At 49.4% G+C, this 27,435-nt stretch overlaps 1 protein-coding gene across 1 annotated transcript in view; it reads right to left on the bottom strand.

Moving 5' to 3' along the window:
• Positions 1 to 26,229, bottom strand: part of HYDIN (HYDIN axonemal central pair apparatus protein) — a 115,967-nt gene extending 89,738 nt beyond the window's left edge. Inside the window, exons 1-7 of the mRNA XM_052685441.1 lie at positions 26,039 to 26,229; positions 24,697 to 24,906; positions 13,058 to 13,189; positions 12,049 to 12,174; positions 10,888 to 11,007; positions 8,109 to 8,243; positions 2,641 to 2,840 (exon numbers count right to left, since the gene is read on the bottom strand). Of these exons, the coding sequence (XP_052541401.1) occupies positions 2,641 to 2,840; positions 8,109 to 8,243; positions 10,888 to 11,007; positions 12,049 to 12,174; positions 13,058 to 13,177 (701 nt within the window). The 5' untranslated portion in view covers positions 13,178 to 13,189; positions 24,697 to 24,906; positions 26,039 to 26,229. The remainder of the gene's footprint in view (positions 1 to 2,640; positions 2,841 to 8,108; positions 8,244 to 10,887; positions 11,008 to 12,048; positions 12,175 to 13,057; positions 13,190 to 24,696; positions 24,907 to 26,038) is intronic.
• Positions 26,230 to 27,435: the final 1,206 nt, after the last annotated feature.

Here is a 27,435-nt window from a genome sequence, read left to right as displayed (position 1 = left end):
GTAACCACTCAGATCTCATCTATTACTGCCCTGTGGAAAGAGTTTGATGCTAGAGAAAAGCTGTCAATTGCTTGCCTCAGGTTTCCACGTCCCCTTTTCTCCTACAGACAGTGTGCAAGAAGCTCCAACTTCAAGTCCCATGGCACTCCCCCCTCCTACAACCAAACATGTTTCCTCTTCAGCCTTAATCTGCATTTTAAGAACAATTTGGTGTGGGGGAAAAAAACAGTCAGTTTTCAGCCTTCTGTTTGACTGCATCAAAATCTGGCTCCTGCTCCAAAGACAACAGTCAAATCTACAGGTGGTTGAATTGCCTCGTTTGTCCATTAAGACCCTTTGCAGGAAAACCACAGAGATCAGCTCATCTCAGCACATATTAACTTTAGTAATAGCACAGCAGCCAAAGTCAAGCTTGTAGCTGTTCCAGCAAGCTGAGCCTGTTGGATCTTGGAAGCATCCAAGGCTCAAGACGACGACAATTTCTCAGTGCTGAGAAGTCCTGTGCAGGATCAGCAGCTCACAGCTCCATCTTTCTGCTCTTTCACTGCTTCTGCCCTCCATGTTCATGTCCTTTCATGGTCTTCATAGCCTACAATATACATCTATACATGCACATATACATGCACGGCCTATGATCTGCTTCCAAATGCCATTTTAAACATAGTGGAACGACATTTATATCCCTGAGTACCAGAGAAGAAACCCATTATTGCGCCTTAACCATGAGGAGAGGCTGAGAAACTTTGTGTGCTTATAGTGCTATTATTTATTATCAAGCTTTGCAAGAAGAGGGAACACAGGCAAGAGAATGCCAGACAGCACAGAGGAGTGCTTTGCTCACCAGTTGCTTAGATGTGACCTTGTAGCCTGATAGACACCATGGAAAGAGAGACCTCTGAGCAGGGAGCAGCTGAATGATGCTGAATTAGCTCCATGGATTCGCTTCCTTTATTCAGTAAAAATTAAAACACGTTCAACTTGAGCTGCTTAAATTCTCTTCCAAATAAGAACGGACTGAAATCGCCCCGAATTTAAGCCGGTAAGGCTGGCCTCCTCTCCCAGAGCACCCATGCCATAACTCTTGATTACTGCATCTTACATTCACACTGAGCTCTCCAGGACAGGGAACATAAGTCATTCATTTCCAAAGCTCCTGGCACAATTCTAAACGCTCTGTGATGATAATTAATCATCACATTGTTATGGAAGTTATTCAGAAGAACCAGCGACACATTCAACTAAATCTTCACTAATAACGATGCAGCCTTTGTCATCTAAGTCATCTCAGTTCCATTTCACACTCTCCCCATACTTCCCATTCATCACCCCATTCATTCAGGCTGCCCAGAGAGGCTGTGATGCCCCGTCCTTGGAGGTGTTCAAGGCCAGGTTGGATGGGGCCCTGGGCAGCCTGGTGTAGCTTTAAACGTGGAGGTTGGTGGCCCTGCATGTGGCAGGGGGGGGTTGGAGATTCATGATCCTTGAGGTCCCTTCCAACCCTGGCCATTCTGTGATCTGTGTATATATGCAATGGCACGAGGGGGAAGACAGGCATTAAAAGAACTCGGCCTTTTTTAGAGGTTCCCACTGAAGAATTCTTGGTGACATTTCACTGAACAAAAGCAAAAAAAAAAGAAGGCAGGAACACAGGAACTTCTGAGCAGCAAAGAAGGAATCAGAAGGAAAGCGAGTGCCACTCTTAATTAGAATAAAATGCTGCCTATATTCAAAGATTTAAATCATCTGCTTGAAATTTTGAGCCGGTTTTCAAAAGTTTGTAATGAAATGGAAGAGATGACAGATGCCCTCAACAGGCAAGAGAAATCATATCAGCTTTTGATCTTTGAATGCATACAATCCACTTACCCAGAGCTCTGCTTTTTTTGTGCAGTTAGAAAAGCTTTATCTCCAACATTTCCCATTTCTTTGTGGCAAATTGGGACTGAAGGGTTTGATTGCCAAACTTCAACTTTTAATATCCATAGCAAGCAGAACTCAATATATGCTGTATCAGTTGATAGAATAGTTGCTAAGAGTATTGAAAAATGCTAAACACCTAGTCAATCTCTATTTAGATTCTGACAGCTTGACCTAGAAATCCCACAGGAAAACTGTAGTGACTTAGAAGTTCCTGCCTACACGTTGTCCACAATGCAAAGGCTGCCTTCCTTCAATGCAGAGCACAACCCTTGAACTCATTCAGTTGTTTACTGGCTTCTCTGTCCATCCATTTCTGTCTTCCTGCCCCCCCTCATTGCAAGGCTTCAGCAAAGGAGATTTTTGGTAGGAAGCATCCTCTTCCCTCTTGAAGGATGTCACACTCTTTCCCCTTCTACTTCCTGGTCCATCCTTAGGAAGGCAGCAGAGGGGGAGAAGGAAATCCTTTGGCTTTCTGGGAGCTCCTCTCGGGCTCCATCCCATGCACGAGCTAATTGGGGCACCTCCTGCCCCCACTGGCATCCATCACCATTGGTTTGGGGCCACAGGGCAGCTCTGAAGTCAGGATCTGCTCAACTCTACTTCAGAGCTCGTTCCATCTAACATTGGGTCATAGGGGTCAGACCAAACCCAAAGCTCCCCAGCCACACAGTGCTGTTCTCAGGGCTTCAGCACCTCGAAGCACAGCCTGGCAGCCTTTACCTGTGGGTGCTGACGTGGTAACGAGCCTCACGGTTGCCAACGTTGCGAACCAGCAGAGTTTTCTGGGTGCTATGCTTGACTGGGCAGACTGAGAAGTTGAGCTGGTCGGGGAAGTCCAGGATAGCTCGGGCTCCTATGGCTCGGATGGGCACCACAAACTTCTCCCTCTCTGTGATGCAGGTGAGCTGGTGGAAATAGTCCTGCGGGAAGGAAGGAAGGGGGATCATCAGGAACGCATTCAGTGCCATTGCAGAAGGCAAGCCACTGTTTGCTGTGCGTTCATTCAATAATTCAGCAGTACCTTTTATTTAACGACTTTTAATTCCAGTAGAATGACTGGTAGAGGAAGCAGCTCCATGGCTTCACCTGCTTTCCCAGCGAGCTGACAGCCAGCTTCACACCACAGGAGGACAAAGTTACCTGATAGCTGGGTTCTGAACAACCACTGCAGTGATTTCACAGGAGGGATTAGAGCACGAACAAGAACCTGCTCTGAGCTCCAAAGCACAGCAGGTAACTCAGTTACACACAGCTTGGCAAGGGCTGCTCAGGTAATCTAAACGACCTGGCCACACACACAGTTAACAGCCAGACTGGGACATAACAAACAGGACGCACCACCTACGTCAGTGGCAGGTTGGTGAGCAGGGCGTTTGTTCCCCATCACCACCCTAACAGTGTCACCAATGGCAAAGCTGGGGACACCCCCTTAAAAGCCCACCTTGTCCATCTTCTCAGCCCAAACACTGTCCCTGAGAACAACGACAGCACTTTTAGCACCAACAACTCCCCTCCACCCCAGGAACCCACGTGCAGCCTATTCCTGCCTCATAAAGTTCTCTTTGTGCCTGACCTCTGTCTCACTTCACATCTCCTCCTAGCCTCGGAGAATGCAAAGACAGCTCTGTTTCCTCTCTGCTGCATATTCTGGCATGGCTGATGCCCGAATTACATCTCTTGTGTATCTCCTCTGGAATAAATGCCTCGGTGCCCTGCTGGCATGCTTACCTGTGGCAGTGTGAACATCCATTTCTGTAACAGCCAGCACCTCAAGCCTTTAGCTCAGTCAGAAGCCTGAGTCCCCCTCTCAGCTGCCTGCCATTCAGCAATGGGAAGGAGAATCCAACCACATCGCCATAGGGCCGAGCAGATGGATTTCCACGTGCATGGCAGGGCAGCACCAAGGCACCAATTGCCCAGCCCCACTGCAACCAGCCACACGTTACAGCCAGGTCAATAAAAGCTTTGCCCCATCTCTCTCTCTCTTGCCGTCGCAGTCCTTTTTCCTTTGAACTCCCTTGAAATCATTTCCTCACTGCTCCAAGGACACAATAAAACAAAACCGCTGTAGGAACCGCGCTTCACATCAATTCACATTCTTCTTTAGCCAGAACCCGTTCAAACCCCTTTGTGCCCAGCTCCCTTGCCTGCCCTGAGCCTGACAGGGCACAGAGGGTGGGACTGAGCTGGGATCTGGCCCCAGCAGCACCCGCTGTCCCAGCACACTCAGCACCTGCTCCACTGCAGTTAGGGTTGCAGTAACAGATGCCATCGCATCCGAGACACAAAAAGGAATAAAGAAAGGTCTTGTTTTCTAAATGCGTCTCAAATTCGCGTTGGAAACCGCAGGAGGGTTTTGGTTTCTCATCTTTAGAAGGTAAAACGCCAGGAAGGGAACTGCAGCAATGCCTAATATCGCGTTTCAAGAGAGTTTCATCTTCGGCGAGTCTTTCTGAATTAGCAATTTGGTTCTCCATCTCGCAGCCTAAGTCCTCTAAAATAAAAGAGAAGGGCAGCTCCTGCAAACTCAAAGCACTTGTTATCTGGGTATTTCATGTTCTGGACCACTCAGATCATCAGAAGCCACATTAGGAAATGAAAAAAGCCATTTACTTGTTGTTGTTTTGGCCACCCTCCTGTAACGTGGGCATTGTGAATCCGGCTGAAAGCCTAACGCCTCGTTAAGCCGTGGCACCACATCTTTCCTTATCTCTGCCCTGCAGATGCCAGGTAGACAGAGGGGGACAGGGGGAGTTCAGATCAGCTGCAGGATAAGGAGGAAAGAAACTTCAGCAACTGGAACTACTGGAGGGAAATAACAGGAACTCATTTTCAAGTCGTCGCTGCGATGGAGGGAGCGGATCAGCAGCTAAGGAATTAATATCTGCGCTGGCTGAAATCCCAACAGCAAGCACGGGGCACCGTGCACAAGCACTGGGGCTGCTCACAGCACAGCACGGGGTCTGCTGCAAAGACAGGGAAATGACGGCTCTGCAATCCTCTGTTGTGTTGCCAGGACAGCAGCTCAGCTACGCACTCAGTTACGGTTCCAGGGGTATCACCAAACCCAATCTGTGCAACTGCAAATCCCCAGCAGCCCGTTTAAAAGCAGTTTTTAAAAGCAGTTTTCCTAAGCAAACATGCCTGGGAGAGAAAGGGGTTGCATCACTTATGTGCTTTAAAGGCTGTTTAGAGCTCGCTTTAGGCTATAGACTTTCACAAAAATGGCTTCATCCTTCATATGACTCCTCTGTTTCAGGGAAAATAGAAGTCACCACACAATGCTGCCTTTTCCCTTACTCACCTTGAACAAGCAATAAGTTACAAGCTCCAGCCTTCAAAATATGACTGCTGGCATTTGCACTAGTGCCCACTGAAATTAAAGCAGCTGCTCACATCAGAGTTGTCATTCCAGGCTCTCTGCAAACTCACGCTCACATTTAAGTTGATGCCAGCATGACAGTAATTAACTGCCCAATAAACCAGCAAATTCAGGTGTCAGCTGAGCTGCATAACTGGTAAACACTGAAAAACTGCTCAATTCCTTGCTGCAGGTAACTGGAGAGCCAAGAGGTCCCGCAGGGTGGAGTCATATGGGAAGCCTAAAAGGGAAGCTCCCTGCTGGAACCACGGTACCATAAAGGGCCATTAAATGAGAGGCTGGAAGGTGATGACAACACCACAGCAGGATGGATTCCCTTTCCCTTTCCTCAACCACCAGCTAACAGGATGCTTCCCTTTGTCTTTTTGCCCCAGGTTCACTGCCTCAATCTTCTGTCCCCGCTCCTCACCCCTACAAGTCTGCTCAGAAGTGCACTTGGAATAGCAGAACACCCCTAGAAGGGCTGGCCTGAATTTTCAGGGAGTTAATTCCAGTAACACAATAACTCAACATCCTGTCATATTTCATATTATCAATGAGCATTAACGCAGTCTCTGCTGAGCATCAGAAATGAATTTTGCAAACCTCAGACTGAACTCCCGTTGCCTGCAAACATTGCATTGCTACAGCAAAAAGAACAAGGAAAAAAAATAAAAAACCAAAACAGATTGAGCTGTGCTATGTTTCTGGGCACTTCTAACCTCCTCCTTTTCAGATAATCTATAAGAAAGCTGAAGGATACGATGCATATCCCTGCCCACTGCTTGTTTGCTCTGCAGCCCATAATGGCAGGACACGCTGTGGAGCCAGAATGCAGAGAGACAGAAATCAGAGGCAGCGAGAGTAACTAATTGGAAATGTTGCCCAACAGAAGAATTATCCATTTGTATTTATAACATGGGTGCCAATCCACGAGACGTGTGGGCTGTGCGCTGGCTGTGACAGCCCAGCCATGTGGCACACGACCAGATGGCTGCGAGGCAGCAAGAAGCTGCTCATTTTCCAGAAAGGGCTCGGGAGGCACGTGGCGTTTTGGCCACAAACCACTTGTGTGTGCTCTCCTCTTATTTAGGGCTCGGCACAGCCCAGCTCCGTGCTTCACTCCCATGAATCAGCAGCGAGAGCCAAAGCAAGAAAACCCTAAACCAGCCCTACAGTCAGATGCGTTGGTGCCCACGTCTCAATTCTCCACATCATCCATGGGGTCATGGAGCGTTCAGGAGGCAGCAGAGGTGCTCAGTTGCAGTGCCTGGGGTTGGCAGGGCCCCCAAGGGTCACCAGGTGCCACCTTTCTCCAGTAGGACCACATCCAGGGGGAAGATCTCCTGACCACACTACTGATGCACTCCCAAAGCGTCGGTCCTTCGTGCTCTCTGAGTTCTCCCTCTGCTTCTGGTGATGTCCCCATATTGCCCCGCTGTCTCTCTAAGCTTGAAGAGCAGTGCTCTGCCTTCCATGGGCACCAGCTTTCTTCCTCCACCTCCCGAAAATGGACGCTCAATAATTAGTACAGATAAATCACATTTTAAAGTCAACGGCGTACTTTGCAAAGCCTAAATCATAGATTAAGTTCTTGGGTAGTTTGGAAAACTGCCCCAGGCCAGCCTAATTTTTACCCTAAATATTAATGATGTTAAATGATTTCTCAGACACTCCAAAGGAACAGATTATTCCCCAGGCATGGGGAGCTAGGGACCACAGGGCGCTTCCTCTTTAGTTTTCTCTATCTGCTGCTTGAGAAAGGGACAAAGCGTTACGTTAAATCAGAATCAAACGAATGAAAGAAGGCAGCAACGCCCAAAGAGACACTGCACTCCTGTCCTGGTGCAGAAATGCACATGGTGGCATGGAATGGGAGCCCTGTGCACGAGGACACAGCCACACCAAGATCACAAGTTTGGGACATCTCTGCATGGAAGAACAGGGCAGATGGAGTCTGCCCATTTATTCTTACGTTTGCTTCGTCCTTTGCATCACTCCAACCTCCTGCTGGCTGAGGAAAGTCTACAGCCCATGCCAGGCTGGCTCAGCCACATGCAGAGCTTCCTCCCACCCAGGCTCACAGCTGGACTGTGGCTAAGCACCCCTGGGGATGGCACAGCTGCAAATCTGGGTTACAGAAGGGATGAATGAGCATCATCCTCACTCCACTCCTGGGTGAGGCAGGGAAGTGGCTGCCAGATGAGAGAGAGAAGCTCTTTTTTGGATCTATTTATTTCTGTAGTATTTTCCATATTAATTAAAGCCTTCTCTTAGCAGAAAAAGGATGACTTATCAACATTCTCCCCTGCCATTTTCTCTGCTTTCCTACTCTTGCAATACATCTTCCCTGGGAGGCCTCCCCGCCCCTGAACCCAACAGACATTACATTAGACATCCAGGTTGGATATTAGGAACAATTTCTTCTCCAAAAGAGTGGTGAGGGACTGGCACAGCTGTCCAGATAGGTGTGAGGTCACCATCACTGGAGGTATTCAAGAATCACAGAGGTGTGACACTGATACAGTCAGTGGGCACAGTGGGGTGGGTTGGGGTTAGACTTGGAGATCTTAGATGTCTTTTCCACCCTTAATGATTCTGTGATCCCACATGCCTCTGTGACAGATGATTTTAAGGTACATGTGAAGAATCAAGCCCGAAACAAGAGCTTCCAGCCTACGAGGGCACAGTCTTCACCCTGGTTGAAGAGTTACCCAACCCCACTGAAATCAGCGCTGCTCCCCAAAAGCCAACACCTCAGGCTTCAGGGACTGGAATTCGATGCCAACCAAAGACACCAACCTCCCACGACCTCCCAAGGTCTCACCTTGTTCTCCTCAGGGGTGAAAAGGATGCGGAAAGTGGAAGACATGCCAGGTGCTACCTTACGGCACACGTCACCAGGGCTGATCAGCTTGAAGTAAGGCGAGCTCTCCAAGACGACCTTCACCAGCCGAGGAACCTGCAGGAAAGACATGAAGGTATTGGATTTTTTCTCTATTTCTACCTAGGTTGCAAAGATATGATCCTGTGCAGCTTACCTCCTTCCTCAACTGCCTTTGCAAAGCAATTTTAGACCCGGAGGTACACGCAGATGATACACTAGGAGTACAAGCAAGTGCAAAGTGCAGAACGTAGAAAGACAGAGACAGAAGAAAAGGGATGTGGCTGAGACCTGTTAAAAAAGGGTTGTGGAGAAGCAAGGGAGCAGGGGGGAGAACTGGTCCAAAAGATGAGAGCAGCCAACTTGCCAAAATGACAGAGAGCTGCACTACCCTTGCCTAGAAACCCCCTAGGCTGTGCGTACCAATTATGGGCATCAAAGGCATTTTCTGCCTTAAGATATGTGACCAGTACTGACTCGGTGCGTGGGTTGGTCATTAAAAGCCAGTCTCAGCCCCAGACAAGCAAGCAGGTGTATCCAGGTGCACAGATACCAATCCCAGAGCTCCAAGTCTCATCTCAAAGCCTCCAACAGGCCATTTCAGCCAACAGGCAGCTTCACCCATCAACAAACCTACCCAGAGCACACAGATGCTTTGGTTGCTGAGTCCCCTTGAAGATGAGCACCTTCAGCAAAAGCCACCTGTGACACCTCAGAGGGGAGAAAGGAGCAGCCTGAAGGCAGAAAAGCAACTTCACAAGAGACATGAGCAGCATGTATATCAAAGCCCTCCTGTGTCTGAATCATCACAGAGCCTCTATCTGCAATATACTTCATGGGATTTTATGGAGCAGACAACCTCAAGCTACTGTGCAATATAAGTCAGTATGATTCACAGGGATCTGGGAAACTGGGAGAAAGCTTTATGAGAACACACACAACCAAAAGCCAACTAAATTAGAATATAACAACCCCTCCTGGGATTATCTCCATACACTAAAATACGCCAAGGATTTTCCTCAGAACGGATCTTACTTTTACATCAGCTCTGCCCAATAGCTGAGGTCTCACTAGCTTCAAAAACTAATTCATTTTGGAAAAAAAACCCTAACTATTCACACATTGTCTCCCCCTCGTTGGACGTACAAATCCCAGGGTGCAGCTGTACAAGTTTATTATTTTTTACTGGGAACAGCAGAGATGTTGATGCAGATGTTCTTTTCCACTTGAGAAAGCATGAATAGAGCAAATGAACTGCTTGCCTGTTGGCTGGCACCTGGCAAAGACAAACATTATGGAGAGCCACGTGGATAATGGAGCAGCTGAAACCAGAAGACTTGATGGCAATGAAGACATAGCAGAAGAGAAACTGAGGCAACTCTTAAACAGAGAAGGAAATTTTTATGGTAAAGGGTCCACGCAGACTGCACAAATGTTATTCCTCGGGTGCTCCTGCTGCTCCTTTCCAATATTCCCAAGCTAAACGCTAGACAAGGAAAACAACAGAGCTCCCTAGGAATAACTGACACAGTGCAAGGCATCCATCTTGCCAAAGGGTCTTCCATTTCCAACCTGTTGCCTCAGGATGTACTTGGCTCCTCCTTGCTGCTCCTCCACCTACTTCACACCCCAAGAGCTTTTTGGTTACATCCAGCAGGCAGAACTGGAGAGGGCTCCACACACCCACTTTCCTCTCCCTATACGTACATCCCATTGCTTGTATATGAGAAGGAATGGCCCCGAGATGTGCCAGAGAAGGTTGGATATAGGAACAATTTCTTCTTAGAAAGAGCAGTGATGCAGTGGCACAGCTGCCAGGGAGGTGGGGGAGTCACCATCCCTGGAGGTGGTCAAGAACCATGGGGATGTGGCACTGAGGGACGCGGTAGAGTAGGTTGGGGTTTGACTTGGCAGTCTGAGAGGCCTTTTCTAACCTTAATGATTCCACGATTCTACACGCCTCTGTGCCAGAGCTGTATCTTTTATCACATCTTTCTTTTTCTGACCTTCCTCTGCTACCAGGATGTTTACTTCTATGTGCCAAGAGAAACCCCTGCACGCACGATGCTCTCCCCAGAGCACCTCCGAGCTCAGCTCCTTTCCTCCCTCCTGTCTGCTCCCACCAGCTCACACTTGGCACGTGCCTCATTTGAGCAAACGTTTCCCCTGCTGAAAGTGAAAAGGTCTCCATTTTCCTCTTTAAACTGGAAGCAAAATTGCTGATGTTTTTCCAACTTTTCCCTTCTCGACTTTCTTGAGAAATCTCAAAACGCTCACAAGATTATTTCAAGTAAAGGCTGGGACCTCCAAAAGCCCATTACACTGGGCGCGCTGTGGTTCTCCAAAGGGAAAGCAGAAAAAGCCACTTTATCTTAGAAAAGCCTGAGCAGAACCAAATTAAGCTTTGCAGGAACCTAAGAAACGCAACTCTGAAGGTGAAACACAATCAAAGAAGATAAGAACTGTGCAGCCCTCCACATGTCCATCCGTCCAGAGCTTTCAAGAGGAAGGATGTCATCTCAAAAACCTCCTTTGGGTTAAAACCCACCCATGCATGGTCAAAACTAGTGATAAAAACTCTAATATCGCAGGAACACGTCCACGTCTTTGTGACAGGAAGAATGTGAGACACTTTGTTCTGGATATGGCACGCTGCATTTCACATGTATTACACCACTCTCCTCTCCAGCACAGTGTTAGAGACACGCAGCCCAGCACTTACCATGTCGTTGTTCCTCAGAACCAGGGGTACCTCGTAGACCTCACAGGGGACATAGCTCTGGAACACCACCTCGGATGGGAAAGGCTGGAACAAGGTCTGATCCAGGTCAACTGAGGAGAACTGGAGATATGAGACGGCAGTGAGAGGAGCCAGCGTGCTCACACAGTCCTAGAGAATCCATCAGAAGAGCCACGAGCACTCAGGGAAGAGCTGAAGCCCAAGAGTTTGCGTAGGGCTCCAAGACCAACTCTTGAGATGAGCTTTGCCCTGAGACAGAAATCGAGTCCCACAGGTCCCCTGATATCTCATCTGGATGCGCAGCACAGAAACTAACAAGCATAGAGTGGTTCCAAAGGAGAGAAGGCCAGAAGGAAAGCAATGCAGTAGGACAAAGGCAAGTGGGGTGAGCGCTGGGTGGTGGTGAAGTTCACCTCTTGTCAAGCATCACTGGACAACTTGAGTAAGGCTGGACCTGGCATCTTTGTCTCCCATGAGCTCTGTGCGAAAGGATGATTTATTTCACGCACGGGGCACTCATCCAACGTGCCTCCACCTCCTGTGCTGTGCAGGGCAACTCTGCACCAACCCGTTACAGGTCTCCAGCTGGCAAATACCTGCCCAGCAACCCACCTCGTGTCACACGCTGAGCAATCCTCCAGAATAAAGCACATCTGCTCCCTCTGCCAGGTGTGGGTACCTAGCAGGACCACGCAGCTGGCAAATCCAACACCTCACAGGTGTCCCAACCCAAAGCATTAATAAAATAGTTTTTGTTAATCAATCTTGAGTCATTGCCATAGGGCACCCAGCCTTCAAGGGCCCACACTGCCACCAGCAATGGAGCTGTGGCCATTAGGGAGCAAGGATGGAAGGGGGCAGCTTATTTCCTGCTCCATCCTTCTCCCATGCTTTAGCAAGGGTAGCTAAGCTGCAGCACTGATTTCAGCAGTTTATTTCTATTGGCTTCAGCATTAAAAACATCCCAGCGATGCAAAAACATTTTGCCTTTCTCTCAGCACGAGGAACTCCAACAGCATCAGCGCTTCCAGAGGGCAGCAAGACCTTCACACCCTGCTACCGAGAGAAGCCGGGGGCAAGCCTGACACACACACTCCTGAAATGCCAGGTTAAACAGCAGGGAAAAGGGCAGGAAAACAGTACCTTTTGGTAGGAGGTGTCACTCATGTCCAGGAGCTGCACAATGCGGGGCCGTCGTGTGCTGTGGGTGCAGGCCAACCTCTGCTCCGTGCTGAGGGACATCTCCTTCAGGAAGGCAGAAGGAGTCAGCTGCAAGGCAAAACGCAGCCAGGGCTGCAGAAAGGCCTTCCTCCTGAAAGGCTTTTCTTGTTCAAGCCCTACCGATGAATCATTTACAACTGCAGCCACTAGGACAGTCCTGGAAGTCCCATAAGTTACCTGCTGAAATATTCATCACCAGTAAATTAATTATATAGAGCGGAATACACAGGCTCCAACAGAGCAGCTCTGTCCCATTAGCCACTCCTCTGTGATTCGAAGTGACACGTTTGGGGATTTCTGCTCTTTGGGCATTTGTTTCCTCTTTAGCTTTGCTGCATGGAGCCAGTGACCTTGGAGGAGAGCAGGGAGGAGCTTTGTCTCAAGTCCCCAGCTCCACACAGCGTGTTTGCGTGCAGAGATGTCACTGCTGGGCGAGTCCCAGGAGAGCAGCACCGTGCCAGGACCAGGTTTGGGGTCCGAGTCCTCATTTGCCTTGTTCTAACTGCTTGTTTTCTGCAGGTTGGCCTCACAGACCTATGGAGAGGTCTGTATAGATGTCTCCTCAATAGAGGCTCAGCACTGGGTCAGCAGAGGGAACATTTGGGGATGAGGAAGAGAGAGTTTGCAGCTCAGCAGTCGCAGGTACCATCACAGACTGTGGCTGGAGGCGTCCCTGCCTCACACCATGGGGACACAGCAAGGAGCACATGTTGGAGCTCCAGCTGTCCTTGTGCAATACCTCATAGGCTCAGCTCAGCTCCAATGCACACAGACAAGAGCCTGGACTTCCCCTAAATAAACCAACACACAGCCTGTCCCCAAGGCACTGCAACTGCCACCTCCAACAGAGAAGCATGGCAGCAAGGAGGGGGACATGGAGGATGGATGCTTCCCACCTTAACAGCTCCACATGGCCACAGTTGGTACTTACTGTTACTGGCTCCTCCACCTCAGTGACCAGCTTTGGGTTAAAGGGTGCCACCACTTCTTTCTGGAACCCATCAGGGCTTTTGGAGGATCCCACAGATTGGTGGAGCTTGTTGGTAGCCATGTTTCAGCCGGCCTGCAAGAAGCAGCAATGGGGCTTTCAAAATCCAGAAGAGAAGTCAGACTGTAAGGTCTCAATGCCAGCACTGACATATCAGGATCTGCACCCAGGCTAAAGCTGGATGCCTGGACAGGAGCATGCCCATGCACTTGACAAAGGAGGAAGCAACACAGCAGTGCCAGCCTGCTACAGCTTTGCTCTCAGAGTGCTCAGACCAACAACCTCAAAGCCCCTGGGATCATGATGCATCAATAACAGCACACCACTTTCCTGCCTTGCCAAGTTTCTACCCTTCGTGCTGGGAGCCTTCTAACGAACAGAGCATTGAGTTCAATACTCTGATGGGGAGTTAGCTCAATTTCTCAAGGCTAATTTGGTTGGTTTAAGCTACAAAAATTACCCAACAAATATGATTCCTTCCAGGCATGAAATTACCCTGGTGCTCAAGAGCATCTTCTCCATGGAGAACAAGGGCCTTAATTTCCCTTTATTAACACCCAAACTCAAAGCTTCTTACAGGCATCACTGAGGCTGTAACAACAGTGAGAGCAGGAAACCCTTTAAAAACCACGAGCAACGAGTTAAAATGTAAACACATGAAAGCAGGGCCACTGACAAGCCCTCTGTAAGCAACCCCAGGAAGTTCATCACTTCAGTCCTTCACTCCGCAAGCAGTGCTGCACACATTTATGGCATCAGACTCCTCATGCAGCGCTAGGAAAGGACAAGCACAGAAATCAAGGACAGCCCTCAACCCAGAAGGCACAGACAGGCATACATGGTGGCTGTTCCCCCTCTGCTCTTATGGCAGAAACAAGGGAGCACAGCCCAGTCCTGCAGACACAAGGACATGCTACAGCAAGGGATAGGATTTCAAGCTGGAAATAACTATTTTTTCAAGAGAAATGTAATGGGGATGATACAACATTAATCTGGATTTCTATGCTTTATTACTGGGTCTTGAGAATAACTGGATTATTTGTTACAATTTTCTAGCTGTAATTTAACTTTGCCTGAAATTAATCCTGTTCATCATGCCCAAGATGACTATTTCCATCCCCCATCCCATTACCCCCCACCTCCAGCAGGGCACAGCTGCAGCCCAGGGCCTTGTTGAGCTCCAGCATGAGGAGGGGACAAGCAGAAAAAAAGCCAGCCCCACTGGACAGAAAGAAGCCCCATGGCCCCACTGAGGTGTGGTGAGGGCTGCAAGCAGCCAGAAACGTTGAGGACTGCAATCCTTCTGTGCTCCAGGTCTGTTGGACCCAAGGGCTATTAATGGGTGATGCCTCTGGCTCTTGGCACCTCGGTTTTGGGTTGAGTACAGATGCCCCCTGAGCTGGGCATCAGTCCAGAACTCTGAGCAGGTTTTGAGCGGAAGATCTGAACATATCCCCCAAAAGCCCATGCAAAAGCAAAAAAAAAAAAAAGCTAAACTGAAGGTCACCAAGGACACACAGCCTTCACTCTTCCCTATGGCTTCTTTTAACCCACAGCCAAGCCAGAAGTCTCTGCCACCATTGTAAGCTGCACAGCAACTTCATAACTCCCTGACACTCCTCCATCTCCCCCATGCGTGCTCATAGCTCAGTTCACTCCTGCTGACCATCACACAGCTGTCAGTTCTCCAGCCAACAGACCTCCTCACCCCCACCCCATGGTCAGACCCTACCTTAGGGCAGGTAACGAGTGCTCCTCTAGCAGGATTCACTTTGTGCAGCACCCAGTCCTGCTGCACAAACAGCCCCAGCGGCTCTGGATGAGCCAGGGGGACAGGAGCAGGGCAGGGAGCCGTTAGGATGACATGGAGCCCAACGGAACCTGGAGGGCAACCGACAGGACTTGGATGTTGGGCTGCCTGGGTGCCCTCCCCACAGCCCTCTGTTACAGCCCAGTCTTCCTCACGGGAGCTGCACCAGCTCCCCAAAGCAGAAAACACCACGAGGGATGGGGACATACAGCAACAAAACCATACTCAGCACCCTAGGAGTAATATGCCACAGAAAGCACGCTGACCCAGCCATGAATTTGGGGTTTCACCTTCACCCACATCACAAACACAGATGCGGGCTCCAGCATTTGTGGCTTTGGGATTGCTTCAGCTCCAGATTGGGCGCAGAGACTGCCTTTTGCCTTGGACTTTCTCAGTGTCCCCATGGGGTGACTTGGGCTGCGTGGTTTGCAGTGTCACCCAAATGAAAATTACAGCCCTCACAAATCACCACAGCACATCCATTCCTTAAACATCTCACCCAGCAGTGAATGATTGTGGCAGTGTCAGAAAGCACGCCTTCGAGTAGCATTTGTTAACGTTGCTGGAACAGCAGACAAATGAATTCAGATGCCACAGACAAGGTAATCATTTCTTTAAGAGGACAAGCAAAGCTTCCACGCTGGCTTACAAAGCCAGGGTTTAACTTCTGTTTTGTTCACCCAGGGAGGACTCCAAGCAGCAGGCAGAGCACCTTGTTGCTGCAGCACTGGCCATGCCTTGGGGCTGTCCTCTGCTGCTGCAGCTGCTGAACGCCTCTCTGGTGGGCTTGTTGCAATTAACAGCACCTATAGGTGCACCAGCCAAAGCCACCCATCCTACAGGAGGATCTCAGCTGCAGGGAGCTTTTTGTGAGGCGTTCAGCCCCAGCTGAACCAAATCATCACATCTGTTTGGGAGGGAACAAGGAGCTCCGGGCTTGAAAGCCAACATTCAGTATCTGGGAATCAAGGAGATCTCAGCCCTGGAAACAAGTGCAGAAACTCATGCCAGAACACCTCTCAACTAATGCCCAGCCACAAACTCAAGCAGGAACCCAAGAGCTGGGGCTAAGGAGTCTCAGATGTGACAGCTTCACGTGCTCAAGGCACCAACAGATGTGCTGTAAGGCCAGGGGGAGCACCACCCGTGCTTATGGTTTCATCTCAGGAGGCAGAACTCAAGAGATGTCACGGTGGAAGCCATCAAGCCTCTCACACCTGGCTGGAGATGCACCCACAAACACCTCGCGCTCCTTCCCAGTAGCTCCCAAAGCAATGTTAGAGCCTCCCCTGCCCAGCACAGATGTGATTCCTGCCTTTTGCAGGCAGACGGCACACCTGGAGCCGGCCTTCATGCTCCACCAGTTGTCATTGACCTCAGTGACCCAACCCCACACTTGGTTTTGCTCCTGCTATTGAACTCACCACCTATTTCTCCTGTTTCCAGCCCAAAGCATCCCACTGCACCAGGCCGAATTCCTCAGTACTGCTGGGCAAGAACTTGATTTAAACACCAGCAGCTGCTACACAGCCCTGCCTTGCACGAGTTCTTCACTCAAGTTTTGGGCAGTGGCAAATGAGCCACTGAAATGGCCACAGAGTGGAAAGAGAAGGAATGAAAGAACCTCCCTCGTTAAAAGTATGGAGGCTCTGAGCCCTGGATTCAGGAGACCAAAGCAACTTTCAGCTTGGCTGCCTGTTCCCCCACTACTGAAGACCAGGATCACCTTCAGAGGAAAGCAAAAGGGTTTGTTGCATGATGTGGGCTCACAGCTTTTGCAGTGAGACTTTGCAAGAAAGCCCTGCGGAGCATCTGCCTGCTCCCAGATGAGCCTTCGTGGTCAGGAGCTGCACGAGTGGTCAATAAAAGCACATGTCAACCTCTGACCCAACGAGTGCTTGGCTCATAACCCAGGCTGGGGTCACACAGCCAAACTAACCACATAGATGTGTAGGCAGAAGGCAGGGCTGCATGCACACGTCCAGCATGTCAAACCAAACGAGAAATAAATACCACATTTGTGTAGACATTAAGGAAAAAACAGAGGGGTTGGGATGAAGGCAGCTCCCTGCCTGCACACGCTGTGACTGCAGGCTGGGAGCTGGTCCCTCACCAGCTGATTGCCCTTCCCTGCCCATCAGCACACTCCGCACTGCAGTAGAACCCAGCTCTTCTTGTAGCACAGACCCATCTGTGGCTGAATTCTCCTTTGGTATACACACTGTAAATCTTCTTTCTCCTTCCTTCTGCAGAGACAAAGCATCTCTCTGGAGTAATTGGATAATTGGCCTTTCTATTATGCTTTGCTGGAAGAGCAAGACAGGAGATCTGTTAAAACCTCACATCAGGATGCTATTGAACAATTTTGTTAGTCTAAATCATCTTGCCCCGTTCAGGCTTAAGTAGCAAGATCACATTTCTTGCCTAGAAATCGCCTGCTTAGCCATAATTACCATACAAACAGCACCTCAAGAAAGCCAAGAAAAGAGAAGCAGAGCTTCCAGGACCAACCTCCAGCCTACTGCTAAGTGGCTGAGTGCTTTCTAAATCAAGTCACACTACCCAGGAAGCTTCACCTGCCACCTTTACATTCCACTCCCTCCATATTTTATCACTTCGGGGCTGTCACCCTGCAATTTATCAGAAAAGCTCCACCACAACTGAGATAATTAATAGCAGGCTGGTATTATGCCTCCCACTCGACTAAACTTCAGCTCTCAGCTGGCTGTTAGGTGGCCCAAATTTCTCTCCAAGGTCTTCTGGAGGCTCTTTGGCTCCATATATTATAACTGCAGCTCCTTCCTCCAGCACTTACAGCGTTGTTCGCCTTCCCAGCAGCCTCTCCCATGCACACCCAAGCAGGAAGAAGGGAAACTGCCAGCATTCCTGGAAGACACAGCCTCCTTTTCTGAACCACCTCCAGTTTCCAGTGCAGGCAGCAGGATGCACCCTAACCAGTGACCCCAAAGGACCAGGCATCTGCTGAGTGGCACCAGAAGTTGCAAGCCTCCCAGCTGTCCTGATCTGCCACCAAATAAAGCTGTATATATATTCACACCCAGCTCTCACCAGGCTGCTTTCATCTTTGGAAGAAAAGAAGCATGAATTCAACTCAAAGATGCCAACCTGGAGATGAGCTGGTAACTAAAAGGCAGAGGAATAAACTTCCCATGATCCCACCTTGGCTGGATTGAGCTTTGGGTCAAATCCTTGGCTTCAGGGATTGCTGTCCTTGGACAAGGGACAGAGGCTGTTGCTCAAAGGAAACAGCCTGGAGGTGTGCAACAACCACAGAGATGGGGCACCGAGGAACACTGTCAGTGGGCACAGTGGGGTGCAGTTGGGCTTGGGGATCCTCACCATCTTTTCCAACCTTAATGATTCTGTCATCCACACCCTCCTGGATGCATGCTGAAGCCAAGCCTTGTGTTCTCTCTAGGCACACACAGGAACTGCCTCTTGGGAAGCCACCTACGGATGCACAGCACCAGGAAAGGACAGTTTTGCAGCCACCTCCATCTATCCCCATCTGCTGCACTTTCCATCAACCTGCCCACCATGGTTTACTCCCAGGCACCTGTTGATGGAGGGACCCCCCAGCCACTGATCTGTGTTGCCACACAGGGTTAACCTCCCCTCATAGATCCGTGCCCCCTCACCCCCAACAGCACTGAAAACTGCCCTCTATTTCACCCAGCACCCCCCTCTATGGGGAAGGAGGGGACCCAGCTATCACCACCTCACTGCAGTGCCCTCACAGCCCCCCAGGACCACTCTCCCCACCCCACAGATGCACTCACACTCCAGTCCCAAACTCAGCACTGCCTGGCTGTTGCCATTCTTGTTCCCAGAGCAACGGGACCGCCCAGCTGGGCCCACGTCACTGCCCTGGGGACGCTGCCAGGGAGGAGGTGGCCATGGGACGTGGCTGGGTGTGGGAGGCTCAGAGCTCAGCATCCCACTGCTCAACAACCCCGATGCGCTTCCCCCTTTATTCCTATTTTATTCATAACAAAATAAAGGCACAGACAGTAGAGACAGCTGCTGAGCAGCACCTTCTCTCAAACAGCAAAGGCTCAAACAAAAAAGACCATGAGCACAGCAAGCACGCAGGGAAGCCTCCCCCAAACACAGAGCATCCCTGTGCTTATCCTAACACAGAGCTGCAGCTAGGGAAACACATGGCAGAACACAAAGCATTTCTCCCAGCTTTATCACCAGGGCCAGATATAAGAGAAGCAGCTTTGGACAGCACACAGGTTTGAATTTTGGGTGGTCTACAGACAGCCAGGGGTCGGACTGGATGGTGCATGCAGGTCCCTTCCAGCTGGGGATATTCCACAGCTATCACACAGCCCCCTCTCATAAGCACAGCCTACAGCTGCCAACTCTTCACTGAACCCAAAGGATCCCAGATGTCATCACTGAGGAGCCCCAGGTGGCTCTGAGCTCCATATCCCTGCAGTCCACTCTAACAGATGCATTTCACCCCAGTGCCTCTACTCTATGTGCTTGTGCAGGGTCAAACACGGGGCTTGAGCAAGCTTAGATCTTGCCAAATTTTGCTTGAATTCCTCATTTCAAGCCATAGATGCTTCTGCAACTACAGAAACAGAACTGATTCGCTGGCTGACAAGACCACAGTAGCAAACTGAACTCACACAAGGTGGCAAATAAGAGCATTTCCAAATCAGACATCCAGAGATTAATTTGTCCTTTGTAGCAAGCATGAGCTTATTTCATTAAGAATCAGTCCCCCACACCTCAGACTGAGCCTTGGGCAAATGCCACCGTGTGAAAAAGTGTGAAATAATTACCTAAAATAACATGTCATCACTTCATCTTCCCCCAAACACTCTCAGATGAAAATGCTTCTGCTTGAACAGCTGGAACTGCAGCCATTAATGCATTTCACCTGGGAGCCTGTGCATCCTGCTCCTGCATCACAGCCCAGGGGCTGCATCGTGAATAGTACACAGTGCTACATAGTGCACAGTACAGTGAATTCACAGGGTTCCTTCATGCAAAGGCACAGGTTTTATTTCTGAAGATGGCAACTTGTCACAGATCAGCAGAAACGTGTGCAGTAAATAACTAATACACACACGTGGAATGTCTCATTCTCACTGTGAAGTCTCCTCAGAGGATCAAGCAAAGATTCACATCCTTGCAATAATCACCCCTGCTATGCAGCACATCACATTCCCCTCTGCCAAGCAAGCACTGCCCCACCATGCTCTGACTTAAGAGCTGCATTACCTACAGGGTGATCCATCCTTCCATAACGTTCCTCATACTGCTACAGGGATGAGCAAGGCATTAACAGACAGGAAACAGCAGGGTTCTGAGGTCAGGGAATCAGAGGAAGATCTGCAGCTCTTCCCAGCCAGTGCATCCCCCTCAGACTCAGGGCAGCAAGTGAGGGTCAGTTTACTTACCATCAGCACTCTCAGCCAGATGGACACTGTGCTAAGGATGTGCTAAGTGCTGCCCCATGCCTGCAGACATCTAAGGTCAGGCTGGATGGGGCTCAGAGCACTGATGGAGCTGTGGGTGTCCCTGTTCAGTGCAAGGAATGGGAGCAGATGGCCTTTTAGGGTCCCTTCCAACTCAAATCTTTCTACGATAGTCTGGTTGTTTCACTTCCCCCCCCCATTAGATTAAGGCTTGTCAAGATGTTGCATAAAGTTGAAGCAGCTGTTTTTCCTTCCTAGACAAGTTATCTGTGAAGCAAAACAGAGTTAACAGCACAGGAGAAGCCTGGGATAGAGAAGCTGGATGGGGAAAAGCACATCTTAAGAGCTTTTTTTGTTTGTTTGTTTTTAATGTAATGACCTCAATTCCAAAGCCACAACTCAGTCACCCAGCTGTCCTCTCTGTCCTGGGCAACCCCTGCAAAACCCACAGAGGGGTCAACTCCCTTTGCACCTCTTCAACACCCCAAACCTTCGCAGGAAGCAGGGGCCAGCTGATGCAACAAGATTGCTGCACAGAGTGTGGTGATGGAGCAGGAGGAGTGCGTGCTCCCTGTGCAAAACACTGCTTTATTTGATTCTCTCAGCTTTTGCACACAAAACCCTCGGGGGGCTCCAGCGTTTTGCAAAACACATGTGCTCTGCCAAAGCTGCTTAATTTCTGAGGACAGAGAAGGTAAACACTGCAGATTATTACTTTTCCTAGCTAGCAGGGACTTGGAAGGAAATGAATACACTGCATCCCCAACAGACAGCCCAGTGGACTGCAGGGAAGTGGCGCTGTACGTGCTCACCATCAGCCAGATTGCCCTTCACTGCTGGCAGTGGAGCAGAGGGAAGCCACAGCCAGCTCCTCCCGTAGCTTCTTCACTACAGCCGTGGTTCTGCAGACAGCAGGCGACCCTGCAACGAGCCTGAAATTATAGCCACACTTTGCACAAACACATATGGGTTTAAGACACTCTGCAGGATGCAAAGCACTGCAGACACTGCTCTCTGACCCAAACCCCAGGCTTCACCATGCTTGGAGCTGTAGAAGTCTTAATTAAGAGCACCTCCTCAGAGCATGCTGCCCAGATACAGATGTGAAAACAGAGGAAGAGCTGTCTGGGGGCACACAGCAAGATAGGAGAGAAGCAGAGTCCAACCCCCAGGCTCCTAAGCTCAGTGCTCAAGACAGTGAAGTAGTTTCCCAAATCAGTTTCAGGTCTAAGACCTCACACATGAGATACGAATCCTCCCCCTGCAAACAAAGTTGGTTCATGGGAGAGCTCAGAGGTGGTGCCCTGATGCTGCAACCATCTGGGTGGGACCCACCTGCAACAAGGACAAATGGCACAGTAATAAGCACAGGCCAGGGAAGGAGAAACACCCTTCTTGCTTCCTTTCACCACCAGGAAGCATCATCCCATTTCTCTGCTCTCAAGAGACACCACCAAGCTTCCCTGCCCTCATTAAACCCCTCTCTGCTCCATGAGCTCACAACTGTTTTCTGCCTTCTGCCACAGTACCCAACTGCTACCATTCAGATCAACTCAGAGAATCATTCCTGATCCACACTCACCTCCCATTTGGCTGCCCACGTTTCTGACTTGATGCAGCAAGATTTTCCACTAAGGTCTGCCTGCCTTTCTCCCCACTGCTTGATTAGTTGGTCTAATTAGCAAGGCCTGACGACGCTGGTACTGCAAACACCAAAAGCAGGGACTCCAGGTAGGTTTGCACCAGGCATCTCAGAACCACCACACCTTTCCTGGCATCATCCCTGCACTAACCACACCAAACCCACAGCACCTGCAGTGTTCTATACCATCACAACATTTCCTACTGAACAATAACTGCCCCGAGATCACTTACCCAACTGCAACTTCATGAAGTAACAAATAATCCTCTTCAGTTCAAGCAGGATTCATATTTCCCCCCCCCCTCAGAGAAAGAAGGGAAATTAACTTGGCTCCTTTCAGCCACATTTCCCCCTGCTTTCCTCAGAGTAATGCAATCCCACGTCGCAGGAGAAAGCATTGATTTTTTTGGTAGTACATACCTCAGCACACAGCCCTGGGTTTGCTTTTCTCCCTTCTGATTCCCACCATGGCAATCAACCCTTTCCTCCCTTTTGGCTTATTTTCCATCTCATTTCCAAACCCTGCACTCTCTTCTCCCTGTCTGCTAAAGTCAAGACAGTATTTCAAACACGCTGCGGAGACCCTGACACTGCCTGTGCAGCCATCAAATTTGAAAAGAGTAAATTGTTTTCTCTCCACAGCTCTTCAAAACAAAGCAAAGACCACGGCCCCTGCAGGTGCGATGCCCTCTAAGGTTTTCTTTTATACTGTGGCACCACTTCATCCAGCCAGCTGTCTCAGGAGGTAAAGGCACAAGATATATATATACACACACACACACACACACACTTCAAGAAGTTATTCACAGTTCAAGGGGATTTTCTGATGTGTCAGTGATCTCCTCTGGCCATCACGGCAGAGGAGTGGAGAGCCTCACCTCCCTCACATCTGGCTCTTCTCAGCACTTGGCAGGGCCTCGCCAGAAGGTTTCTCACCTCATCCTGTGCCACCCGGCACCACAGGTTGGGGAGTCTTCTGTACCTGAGGTACAGGAATCTACACACAGAGCATCTCTCCTCCATTGGCTCTGCTGAAGGGCAGAAACAGCGGTACCAGGCAGGGGGATGGAAGAGAACATCAGTCCTGCCCCTAAGTCCTTTCCTCACAGCTGGATGAGATGCTTCAAGTAGCACTGCTCCTCAAACAAGAATTGGGCAGGAAGAGATGCAGGCAGTAACTCCACAGCGATACTGGCCACTAGGAACATGAGTACTACTTGGCATCCTCTCCAAGCACTCCTTCATTCAGCTTCACCAGGCAAAGGAAAAAGCCCTCTTTTGTCTAACCTGGTCTACACCAGCTTGCTCAACACTTGAATTTCCAGCATCACTTGGCAGCTCTGCTTGTGGTAGAATTTGTTCCGAGTCCATGGAAAAGCTCCTTGGCTCTGCAGCAAGTCTGTCATCTCTCACTACCAGGACTAGCAGCTCTCACTCCTGCAGAGCATTTTCAAACGCCAACATCTGGTTCTGTGATTTGAAGCAAGAAAAAAACAAAACAAAACAAAACAACAAGTTTAAGTGGGAGACACAGAAAGGACAAACCCAGCCTGGGCCCTTAAGAGCACCTGGCACCATTACAGCAATTACAGCAGCTACAAAGCACCAGAAGCACTGCTGTGAAGGGAGTAGCTTGTTTTACTTATCACTGGTGAAGCACTGAAGGGAAGAGCTGGTTTCCTTGCTGCTGTCAGGCCAGCTGGTGCAGCTCCCTGCAGCACAGCTCAGGGCTGAGGAGATGGTGGGGCAGCCTGCAAGCATCACACTGATCACAAGAGCTGCCAGCCTTCTGCCAAATGAACTGGGAGCTTTGTTAATGAGCAGCTACAGGGAGGCTGTTCTGGGCTGGATCTGAACCAGTGCTTACTAATTCTTGAGCAGGGTACCTAGTGCCTCCCTAAAAAGAGCCCTTGTCCTATGCTGTGAGGGTATATTTTGGTAGTGGGAGCAGAGAGGCAAATTATCATTCTCTATAGAGATTGAGCAAGAAAGTTCTCCTCTGAACCTCTTCCCATCCTTAACACTACCCTCAAAACAGCCATGAAATAAAGCAGCCAAAAATGAAGGCAGCCCCAGACATCTGCTCTAGTTCCTCCTTGACAGAAACACTCCCCTCCATGGAAAACCAGCACTGTCATAAACATGTGTCCCCAGAATCAGAGGGGAAAGCTCCTCAAAACAAAACAGGAGAGGAGTCACTTGTGACACAAAAGAAAGACAGACAGGCCCATGTGGAAGCACCAACACCCCAAGGAGTGGAGAATAAGACCATTTAAGTTAGCTGAGGTTTTAGAAGACAGTAGCCATTTAAAAGAAAAAACAAAAACAGAACAGTACTGATAACATTTTTAAATAGCCCCAGAACAGCTAAATTTGCATCTCTGCAAGGCTCAGTACTGCAATACAAACTTACCTGATCCAGGGCTGCCAGCCTCACTACAGTTTTGCTTTCTTTTTACTAGATCTGTTCTAGAAGCAGCTCAAGAGGATGCAGGTTTGATTTGAGCAGCCTCTCACCAGCAAAGATGAAAGCAAGGACCTAAGTACCTCGTTTGTGACTTCCTCTCACTGAAAAGTCTTCCCAGTGCACTCCAGCACCTGATCTCATTAGAAAGGAAAAGAGGGAACAGATGGGAACATAAAAAGGAGCTGTCAGCCATCAGTCACTGACCCTATCCCTCTTCCTGCTGCAGTGGGAGTATGACTGCCTGCTCTTGGAACAACAAGGCTAGCACAGGAGACAAGGAGGATTTCAGGTGGGCAATAAACAGAAGGAGCAGAGGAAGCCGTGGTAAATAAGAGCTCCTCTTGTCAGGAAGAAATTCATCTTCAGTCAGGAAAGATGCACGAGGACTGTGCAGATCCAGGAATGCTTCTGCCCCTGCAAACAACAAGAGCGAGCAGGTCAGATGAAGCAGGTGCTATGCCTGAAGCCCTCCCAGCCCTCCTCTACCTCCAAGCTATCAGCAAACTCAGGAACAAAGTCCCACTGTGCAAGCAGGGATCTCCAGCAGGACCTTTAGGAAGTCTGCAGTCCAGGCCCACAGCCTGCAGTTTGGGTACTGGAGAGCTCCAATAAGCCTCCTTAGACAGACTCAGCTCCTGTCATACATTCAAGGACACAAGACAAGACAGGTATCTACCATCCTCCTTCTCCAAGTGTCTGCTTCATTCCTGGCCACACAGCTTGGAAATCTGGCCTTTTTGGGGACCTTGAGATACTCTCAGAATAACACCACTCGCCTAAGATAAAGCTGAGAAGGAACCTGTTAGCAGGTTTTACCACATCAGCACTAAATATCCCTACAACAGGTGCAACAAGCTTAATCACAATTAATCACAATCATTCCCCCATAGCACAAAGCCAAAACAAGCCCAAACAGCAGCTTTTCACCTGGGAGGGGGGAGGCCTTCACCTCCAGACCTATCCCAGGTCTTCATTCCTAACTTCCCAGCAGGAAAAACACCCATTTCCATACTCAATGGAAAACCTCTCTCTCTTTCTTACAAGAAAAGAAAATCTCTCTGCCATGCCAAAGGCAGTGCAGCATGTAAGATGGACCAAGGATGACAGCACATGTCAGAAGCTTGCACTGATCTAATTATGGCTGTGCCAGGGACCAGGCAACCTGACTGATCTCACAGTGGGACTCAATTTCCTTGGGAGGCGAGCCCAGCAGTAATTATTAGAGAAAAGGCAAAGTCACAAGGGCTGGTGAACAACTCGCATTCACCGTGTGTGAGTGCTACAGAGCTCATCTCCCCTCTCCTCTTGTAATGCCTGACCGGCTCAGTGCTTTGGCAACATATGGAGTAAGCTTTTTCATGGAAAATGCTGCCTTTCACTAGACAAACTGTTTGGGAGGAATAGGTACAGCTGAGACACCTTATCTTGTCCATATTCTTAGAGCACGCTGACTCTATTCAGTGTACTGAAACATATACCTGCTGCAGTCCTGAATAGAGCTGAGATGCTGATTGTATTGAGCATGAAAATTAAGATCCAAGCTTACCAGGCATCAGCTTTCCTCTGGCAGCTGCCTACATGCAGGTTCCTGCCCCACAGGGGTCACACAGAGTCATAATCCAGGCTTGGGGTATGATGTGGAGGGTGAGATGCCCAGCTGCTTGCCTCCTTCCTTGGTCACTCACCCCTAAGCCGTGAAAGAAAAGGGCAAGGAAAGAGCACTGAGCATCCAGCTGGTATCACCAGCCCTCAGCATCACCTCTAAAAGAAAAACAACAGGGCAAATTAAAATTACACCAAGATTTTCTGGAGGTATTCGCTGATGAACTTAAAGAAACACAGGTCTACAGCTTCCCTTCAGCACAGCCTCAAGGCAGCTGCCTTCTTCTAACCATTCCCAGCTGCTGTTGCCCCTTTAATTAGGATCTGGATGCTAATCTCTCCCAGCCAGGTTCACATTGCTGGGCTGTTCACAGGAAGATGTTTTAAGCTTGATTTTCCTATGGAAGACAGTTTCTAAATCTGCTTGGAAATCTTTTTTTTTTTTCCTGGCTGGTCTCACCAGAACTCCTTTAACAAACTCTCATTTAAAGACACATTTGGAATTAACCCAGTTAGTTACACTAAACCCTCACAAGGATAGCTGGGCTGCAAAGGGAGCTGATGAATCTCCTTAAGGAGATCTGGACAGTGATGAGACTGGTTAAGAAGCCAGCCTGCAAGCAACACTTCTCCACACCAGAAGCAGTGACAGCTCTGCAAGCTGCTCTGGAAGGCTCCAGCTGTGTGTAGTTTAGCTCTCTCCTCCACTAGCTTGCAAGCCCTCCCTCCCAGACAGAGGGATTAGATAACAAGCCTCCTTTCAGACAGGACATCACAATCTAGGATGGCAGCTGTGGTCCCTGGGCTGAGCTTTGCTCCTCTCTGCTGCACAGGAAGCTTTTCTGCCTCATTGGACACACTGTCCACCCCTGCCCTGAACTCAGGAGAGAGCAGCGCTTCCACACCGTGCTTCCTTTCCCTACAAGCTACAGTCCCTGCACTTGGGGCTGCCCCTTTTTTATCTCACCAGCACAGCCAGCTGAAAGGCACTCAGTGCTGAGGATTCCACCAGGACAGCAGTATTGCTCCTTCCAAACAGGCAGCATTTGCAGGGCAGGAGACAAACTGGCAGCACTTGCAGAGAGCTCTGAAGGCACATCACCTTCCAGAAGCATCCATCGTTCATCCTGCTATTCTTGGCTCACAGCAAAGCTCGTTTGTTTTCTGAAAAAAGCTGAGAGAACATAACACAGCCTTGCACACATCCTGTCACCCTGGGAACTAATCCTGTGCTCATCCTCCTTGATTTAACTGTCCCTTTGAGCCTACGGCACAATTTCAAGGCTTCTGGCACAAACAGCTGGCACAAAACACAAACAAGGGTCAGATAGCAAATGCAAT

This window comes from Tympanuchus pallidicinctus, unplaced genomic scaffold (assembly GCF_026119805.1).
Source record: "Tympanuchus pallidicinctus isolate F22 unplaced genomic scaffold, pur_lepc_1.0 scaffold22, whole genome shotgun sequence".
Lineage (NCBI taxonomy): Eukaryota > Metazoa > Chordata > Aves > Galliformes > Phasianidae > Tympanuchus > Tympanuchus pallidicinctus.
Note: the sequence above shows the minus strand (reverse complement) of the source record. Positions and strands in the feature narration are given on the sequence as shown.